The sequence below is a fragment of the Osmerus eperlanus genome, chromosome 22 (assembly GCF_963692335.1).
Source record: "Osmerus eperlanus chromosome 22, fOsmEpe2.1, whole genome shotgun sequence".
NCBI classification, from domain to species: domain Eukaryota; kingdom Metazoa; phylum Chordata; class Actinopteri; order Osmeriformes; family Osmeridae; genus Osmerus; species Osmerus eperlanus.
Window position 1 is genome coordinate 11,889,853 of NC_085039.1, and position 7,500 is coordinate 11,897,352.

General features: G+C 52.8%; 1 protein-coding gene across 1 annotated transcript in view; it reads right to left on the minus strand.

Annotated features, from left to right (window-relative positions):
• The window catches only part of tsc2 (TSC complex subunit 2), a 17,957-nt gene that overhangs the window by 4,119 nt on the left and 6,338 nt on the right, over positions 1 to 7,500 (minus strand). The window contains 12 exon segments of the mRNA XM_062448927.1: positions 679 to 709; positions 788 to 925; positions 2,853 to 2,947; positions 3,184 to 3,286; positions 4,587 to 4,680; positions 4,973 to 5,162; positions 5,643 to 5,777; positions 6,103 to 6,225; positions 6,618 to 6,804; positions 6,951 to 7,057; positions 7,461 to 7,487; positions 7,489 to 7,500. The exon segment at positions 7,489 to 7,500 is cut by the window's right edge and continues 84 nt beyond it. Coding sequence (XP_062304911.1) covers positions 679 to 709; positions 788 to 925; positions 2,853 to 2,947; positions 3,184 to 3,286; positions 4,587 to 4,680; positions 4,973 to 5,162; positions 5,643 to 5,777; positions 6,103 to 6,225; positions 6,618 to 6,804; positions 6,951 to 7,057; positions 7,461 to 7,487; positions 7,489 to 7,500 — 1,242 coding nt within the window.

The following is a 7,500-nucleotide window of genomic DNA, read 5'->3' on the forward strand; positions in this document are numbered from 1 at the left end:
CACACACGCACCTGTAAACACACTCAGACACACACACACCTGTAAACACACACACACACCTGTAAACACACTCTCTCACACACCTCATAATCAGGTTGTCACGGTAACTGTAGCCAGGCGTGCAATAACCCCCCCCCCGTGTGATGGCCCAAGTCAATCAAAAATTAAGCCAAACGACACAAAAAGCAGCCGGGTTAGGTTGCGCACCCATCCGTCCCTCTTATTGGCCCACCGAACATTGGTCCCCACCCACAAGGAAGAGAGGGTAGCTAATGATTGGTTGCAGTGGCTGTCAGTCAGTAATAACCGGCGACACATGCGGATGTTTCTTCAGTCCTTTGTCGGTTAGTCAGCCAATCACAAAGCAGATAACACCACGCAGTAAACAACGACAAGGGAGACGTTGAACAAGAAAACATCTGTTGGAGGGAAGATGTTTCCTAAAACACCAATTACATGCAGAGGAAATCAACCAAATACACAACAACAAAAACTGAAGCATAAACAACAAAAAATGTGCAGGTGAGATCACAGCCCCCCCAAAACAAACAAACAAACAAACGTAAATAAACAAAAAACGCTCTTCCAGCATGCAACTCCCGCCCCAACAGTCAGTTCGCCGTAGCAACCGCCCACCGGTACCCATGACAACGACCGACCCCGCCCCCCTCCCCCCACCTGTCCCGTCCCCAAAAACAAACCAAACCACCTGAGAGGGGAAGGGGGGAGCAGGAAACAGGAAGCAGGAAACAGGAAACAGGAAGGGCCTCGGGTTGCCTCTCTCTACCTGCGGACCGCGTGGTCGGACACCGAGATGCTCCGGGAGCGGAAGGCGTCCATGGCCGACAGATCCCTCAGCTCCCTAACCGGAGAGCTGCTATTGGCTACGACCGCCGCCGCCCTCGCCACTTTGGCCGCCCGCAGACTGTGGTTACCGTGGTAACGGGGGGTTGGTGGGGCAAGGGGGGTGGGGGGTTGAGCGGCAGTTGTGGACGAAGGTTAAAGGGCGTAAGGGAAGGAAGTGGGGGGGAAGGGGTGGAGTTTTCGCCCCCCATCAGGAAGCCGCCGCACACGGAGGGAGAGGGGTGAAGGGTCGCAGGGCGATCGAGGGGAGGGCGTAACCAATGGAAACGGAGGGATCCAAGGTGCGTCCACGACAACCCCCCCCCCACCGCCACCACCACGAAGCCACGCCCACAACACAGCGCCACGTTCAGAGGAGGGGGTGGAGGGGGGGGGGGAGGGGCAAACGAAGAGTTCAGGAAAGAAAACAAAAAAGCAGAAAAAGGGAGAAAATTAACAGTAGTGAAGAAACGACCAACACGCTGGGGGAGGAGGGGGGAGGAGGGGGAAGAAAATATAGGGATATACTGTCCACAACAACAACAATAACAATAAACAACAACAAGCTGCTGGAGGTAAACAAACTGCTTCAGCATTTCACAAAATAATCACAGAGAAAGAACGGCAGGAAGGTGGGATGAAAGCAACTGATGACATCATGAAACTGAGGAGGCCAGCGAGCCAATGACTGCGATTCAGGAAGTGAGATACAGGAAGTGCACGTGGACTGCAGGTTATAAGATGAAACACAAGATGTCAACTGATTGGGACGCACACTACTATGGATGAGTGTTCTGATTTCTAGGGAGGGAGGGAATGAAGGGAGAGAGGATGGAAGGAAGGAATGAGTGGTCTACAGCTTAGGGAAGGACAGAAGGAAAGAGGGAAGGAAGGTGACTCATGACTGGACGACATAGGAGAAAAGACAAGGGGCCAATTACGGAATCGACCAATCAATGGAGGGTTGGGGGCGGGGCAATGAAATTACAGATCAGTATGACGTCAGCTCGCTATGTGTGTTACCAGGAAGTGTTACCATGGGAGAGTGCTGGTTACAATGGTGCGTTACTATGGGAGCGTTACCATGTAGATTTAAAACTGAACCAGGAAGTGAAGGGCGACACGCCAGGATAGATAAGAGGAAGTTGAGGAGACAAGGCAGGGGGTGAACAGCTCTCTTCTTCTACCAGGAGAAAGGGAGGAGGAGAGGATGAGAGGAGTGATTTTTTACACTCCAGCGCAGTGATGACAAAAACAAGGGAGGGAAGGGAAGAAGAGGAAGGAACCAACGAGAGGAGAGAAGAGGAGGGTGGGGGAGAGGGGGAGGCCCAACTCCATGAAGCTGATTGGCTACCAGATTGAGGAGGCATCTTTTTTCGACCACTCAGGTTGTGATTGGATCCCCCAGGTCAGGAGTTGGGAGGAGCTTACATTGCTATGGAAACGCGGGTGTGGTCCTGTGTGTTTTTATAGGGGGTTTTAAAACCGTTCGCAGTCAATCTCTGCTTTGCACCAGTTCAACATTTGCATAACTCCGATTTATATGTGTGTGTGTGTGTGTGTCAGAGAGAGAGAGAGAGAGAGAGAGAGAGAGAGAGAGAGAGAGAGAGAGAGAGAGAGAGAGAGAGAGAGAGAGAGAGAGAGAGAGAGGGAGAGAGACTAGTAGGTTGTGTAGCAATGTGTGTGAGGGATCTGTCTACAACAACACAACAACCTAGCAAATAAACAAACAACTTAACAAGTAAAAAAAAACAGATAAATTATCACCATGGCAACCTGCGAAAAATCATAGCAACAACAAGAGCAGTCATGCTGTGTCCTCCCGTTACCGTGACACCAACAATCGTCCTGCACAGTAGCACCGTGAGTGTGTGTGAGTGTTATGCCTGTGAGCATGTGTGTGTGTGACCTGCCTGTGTGTGTAGGGGTGTGTGACTGTGTACTGACTGTGTGTGTGTGTGTGTACTGTGTGTGTGTGTGTGTGTGTGTGTGTATGTGTGTGTGTGTACCTCTTGGGCCTCTCGTTCAGGCTGGTGCTTCGGGCTCTGAAGTTGCCCTGCTCGTGTGTGTCATCAAACGGCAGCAAGGCGTTGGAGCGCAGGCCCTGGAGAGAGATAGATAGAGGGAGAGAGAGAGGGATAAGGGGAGAGAGAGACAGAGGGATAGAGGGATAGAGGGAGAGAGAGAGAGAGGGATAAGGGGAGAGAGAGACAGAGGGATAGAGGGATAGAGGGAGAGAGAGAGAGAGAGAGAGAGAGAGAGAGGGGGGATTTACAAGTTACAACGTCTGCCACTTACTACCACGCACACACACCTACAAACACACACACACCTACACACCTTGGTGATGTACTGAACGAAGTCCTTCCTGAAGGGGAGCCGGCAGCGGATGAACCACATGGCGATCACATGGTGCGCCAGCGACACGATGTACTGATTAAACCTGTGGGGGGGGGGTCATTTCAACGAGTTGAAAGGTCATTTTTAAACAGGGTTATAGAGCAGTGTGTGTGTGTGGTCTCACTTGTAGGGGTTGGTGTAGGGCAGGGAGATGTGTGTGTGTGTGTGGTCTCACTTGGAGGGGTTGGTGTAGGGCAGGGAGATGTGTGTGTGTGGTCTCACTTGGAGGGGTTGGTGTAGGGCAGGGAGATGTGTGTGTGTGTGTGGTCTCACTTGGAGGGGTTGGTGTAGGGCAGGGAGATGTGTGTGTGGTCTCACTTGGAGGGGTTGGTGTAGGGCAGGGAGATGTGTGTGTGTGTGTGGTCTCACTTGGAGGGGTTGGTGTAGGGCAGGGAGATGTGTGTGTGGTCTCACTTGGAGGGGTTGGTGTAGGGCAGGGAGATGTGTGTGTGTGTGTGGTCTCACTTGGAGGGGTTGGTGTAGGGCAGGGAGATGTGTGTGTGGTCTCACTTGGAGGGGTTGGTGTAGGGCAGGGAGATGTGTGTGTGTGTGTGGTCTCACTTGGAGGGGTTGGTGTAGGGCAGGGAGATGTGTGTGTGGTCTCACTTGGAGGGGTTGGTGTAGGGCAGGGAGATGTGTGTGTGTGTGTGGTCTCACTTGGAGGGGTTGGTGTAGGGCAGGGAGATGTGTGTGTGTGTGTGGTCTCACTTGGAGGGGTTGGTGTAGGGCAGGGAGATGTGTGTGTGGTCTCACTTGGAGGGGTTGGTGTAGGGCAGGGAGATGTGTGTGTGTGTGTGGTCTCACTTGGAGGGGTTGGTGTAGGGCAGGGAGATGTGTGTGTGGTCTCACTTGGAGGGGTTGGTGTAGGGCAGGGAGATGTGTGTGTGTGTGTGGTCTCACTTGGAGGGGTTGGTGTAGGGCAGGGAGATGTGTGTGTGGTCTCACTTGGAGGGGTTGGTGTAGGGCAGGGAGATGTGTGTGTGTGTGTGGTCTCACTTGGAGGGGTTGGTGTAGGGCAGGGAGATGTGTGTGTGGTCTCACTTGGAGGGGTTGGTGTAGGGCAGGGAGATGTGTGTGTGTGTGTGGTCTCACTTGGAGGGGTTGGTGTAGGGCAGGGAGATGTGTGTGTGTGTGTGGTCTCACTTGGAGGGGTTGGTGTAGGGCAGGGAGATGTGTGTGTGTGTGTGGTCTCACTTGGAGGGGTTGGTGTAGGGCAGGGAGATGTGTGTGTGTGTGTGGTCTCACTTGGAGGGGTTGGTGTAGGGCAGGGAGATGTGTGTGTGTGTGGTCTCACTTGGAGGGGTTGGTGTAGGGCAGGGAGATGTGTGTGTGTGTGGTCTCACTTGGAGGGGTTGGTGTAGGGCAGGGAGATGGCGAACACACTGACGTACTGCTCCGCCACAAAGTTAGCGTACAGGTGAGGCAGACGCACCAGCGCTGCGAACAGGAAGCAGGAGTGACATCATCAGAGCGCGCCACGCGACCAGCACAAACCCTCACCACTAACACAGGAGTGACATCATCAGAGCGCGCCACGAGGCCAGCACAAACCGTGAGGGTTTGTGCTGGCCACTAACATAGGCAGGCTACCCACCTCCAAGACTGTAGAGCAGTCATAATAACACCTCAGAACTTAGCTTTTAAATTACTTCAGAGTACAAATATGTATCAGTTTTACTTAGATTTATTTGTTTATATCTGCGAATGATGACATCGGGTGTGATCTTACTAGACAGAAACTCCAGCATGGGGGACGCCATGGCGACAGTTGCCGAAATATGGGTGAGCTTGACGATGAGGAGGGGGAGGAGCTTGATCATGATGTCGGGCATCTCCACGGTGCACATCGTCAAGGCAACCACACACTGCTTGGCGCAGCGGTAGATTAGGCCCGCCTCCAGACACTGGACCAGCTCTCTCTGTGGGGGGGGGGGGGGGAGGAGAGAGAGAGAAGGGAGGAAGGAGAGGGGGAGGAGAGAGAGAGAAGGGAGGAAGGAGAGGGGGAGAGGAGAGAGAGAAGGGAGGAAGGAGAGGGGGAGAGGAGGGAGAGAGAAGGGAGGTAGGAGAGGGGGAGAGGAGGGAGAGAGAAGGGAGGTAGGAGAGGGGGAGAGGAGGGAGAGAAGGGAGGAAGGAGAGGGGGAGAGGAGAGAGAGAAGGGAGGAAGGAGAGGGGGAGAGGAGAGAGAGAAGGGAGGAAGGAGAGGGGGAGAGGAGAGAGAGAAGGGAGGAAGGAGAGGGGGAGAGGAGAGAGAGAAGGGAGGAAGGAGAGGGGGAGAGGAGAGAGAAGGCGAGGGAAGAGGAAGACATTTGAAAGGCCTTATTACAGTCATCTGTGTGTGTGTGTGTGTATGTGTGTGTCTGCATGTGTGTGTGTGTATATATATATACATATATGTGTACCTGTCTGCTCTGGTCCAGGTAGGTGTGGTAGGAGGTGAGGGCAGTGAGGACGGGGACTACAGCTGTCTGGATGTCCGTCCTGCTGAAACCTTCTGGAACCCTCTTCAGGCGGTCTGAGATCAGGCGGTCCGTCACCTGCACACCCACACGCCCACATTGAAGTGGAAGAAACCAACATTGAGGATCCCATTTACTGTAAACATCTAGCATTCTCAACATCAGTCATGTGTGCAGGGTTTTTCCTGCATAGAGATTTTTTTTTTTTAAAGCTGTGTTCATCACGCGTGCAATCATGTCAGCTGGTGGGTGATCTGCATTTGACTCCCAGGTCGCAGGTTCACATGTCACCCTGTACGTTGCTTTCAATAAAAGCATCTGGTAAATTAACACATTATTATGTTGTTATTGTTCTGATTAACTTGTCAACCAATAGTATGTTTCAAGTAAGCTACAGCCGAACCATGTTGCAGAGCGTGGAGCACAGCAGGTCCAGACTGCAGTGGGAGGTGAGTAGCAGGACTTTGTACTGCAGGGTCCAGGGCAGCCTGTCCAGAACCAGCTTCAGAACCTTCCAGTCTGTCTCCTGGGAGCACACACACACGTAACACAAACACACATACACACGTTAACACACACACACACACATATGTATACACACACACACACACACGTTAACACCAACACACACAACACACATATGTACACACACACACACATATGTACACACACACACATATGTACACACACACACACGTTAACACCAACACACACACACACACGAGGAGACAAAATAAATAATTGGAAGAAGCAAGGTTAGCTGTGTGTGGGTGTGTGTATGTGTGTGTGTGTGTATATGTGTGTGTGTATATGTGTGAGCGTGTATGTATATGTGTGTGTGTGTATGTGTGAGTGTGTGTGTGTGTGTGTGTGTGTGTGTATATGTGTGTGTGTGTATGTATATGTGTGTGTGTGTACCATCTTCAGACACTGCAGCAGCACGCTGAAGGCCGGGGCGTAGGGCAGGAAGGCCGTCCTGATGGAGGGGGCAGGGCCTGAGGGGGCTGGGGGGGCGGAGCCTGAGGGGGCTGGGGGGGCGGGGCTGCCAGCGGGCGGCGACACTGAGCCTGCAGGCTTCTTCTCACTGATGCGCTTCTCTGGGTCCCTGCAGCACACACACATGATACACACACACATGATACACACATATAATACACAAACACACCGAAGGTGTGTGTGTGTGTGTGGAGGCCCACCCCATGTCACAGAGGCAGTAGGGCTGAAGGTGTGTGTGTGTGTGTGGAGGCCCACCCCATGTCACAGAGGCAGTAGGGGCTGAAGGTGAGCAGCCCGTCCTTGTTGGGCACGCCCAGACGATGAAGACAGTCTGCTCGGATCCTCAACAGGAAGTCCAGCACCTGGGGGAAGGTATACAGGTAAACATCCCTGTGGTCCTACACAGGTAAACATCCCTGTGGTCCCTACACAGGTAAACATCCCTGTGGTCCTACACAGGTAAACATCCCTGTGGTCCTACACAGGTAAACATCCCTGTGGTCCTACACAGGTAAACATCCCTGTGGTCCTATACAGGTAAACATACCTATGGTGTACCAGGTGTACAGGTAGACAGGTGTACAGGTAGACAAGTAGACAGGTGTACAGGTAGACAGGTGTACAGGTAGACAGGTGTACAGGTAGACAAGTAGACAGGTGTACAGGTAGACAGGTGTACAAGTAGACAGGTGTACAGGTAGACAGGTGTACAGGTAGACAGGTGTACAGGTAGACAGGTAAACAGGTAGACAGGTGTACAGGTACCTGCAGGCGGATGCTGGAGGCGACGGGGGGAGCTGTACTT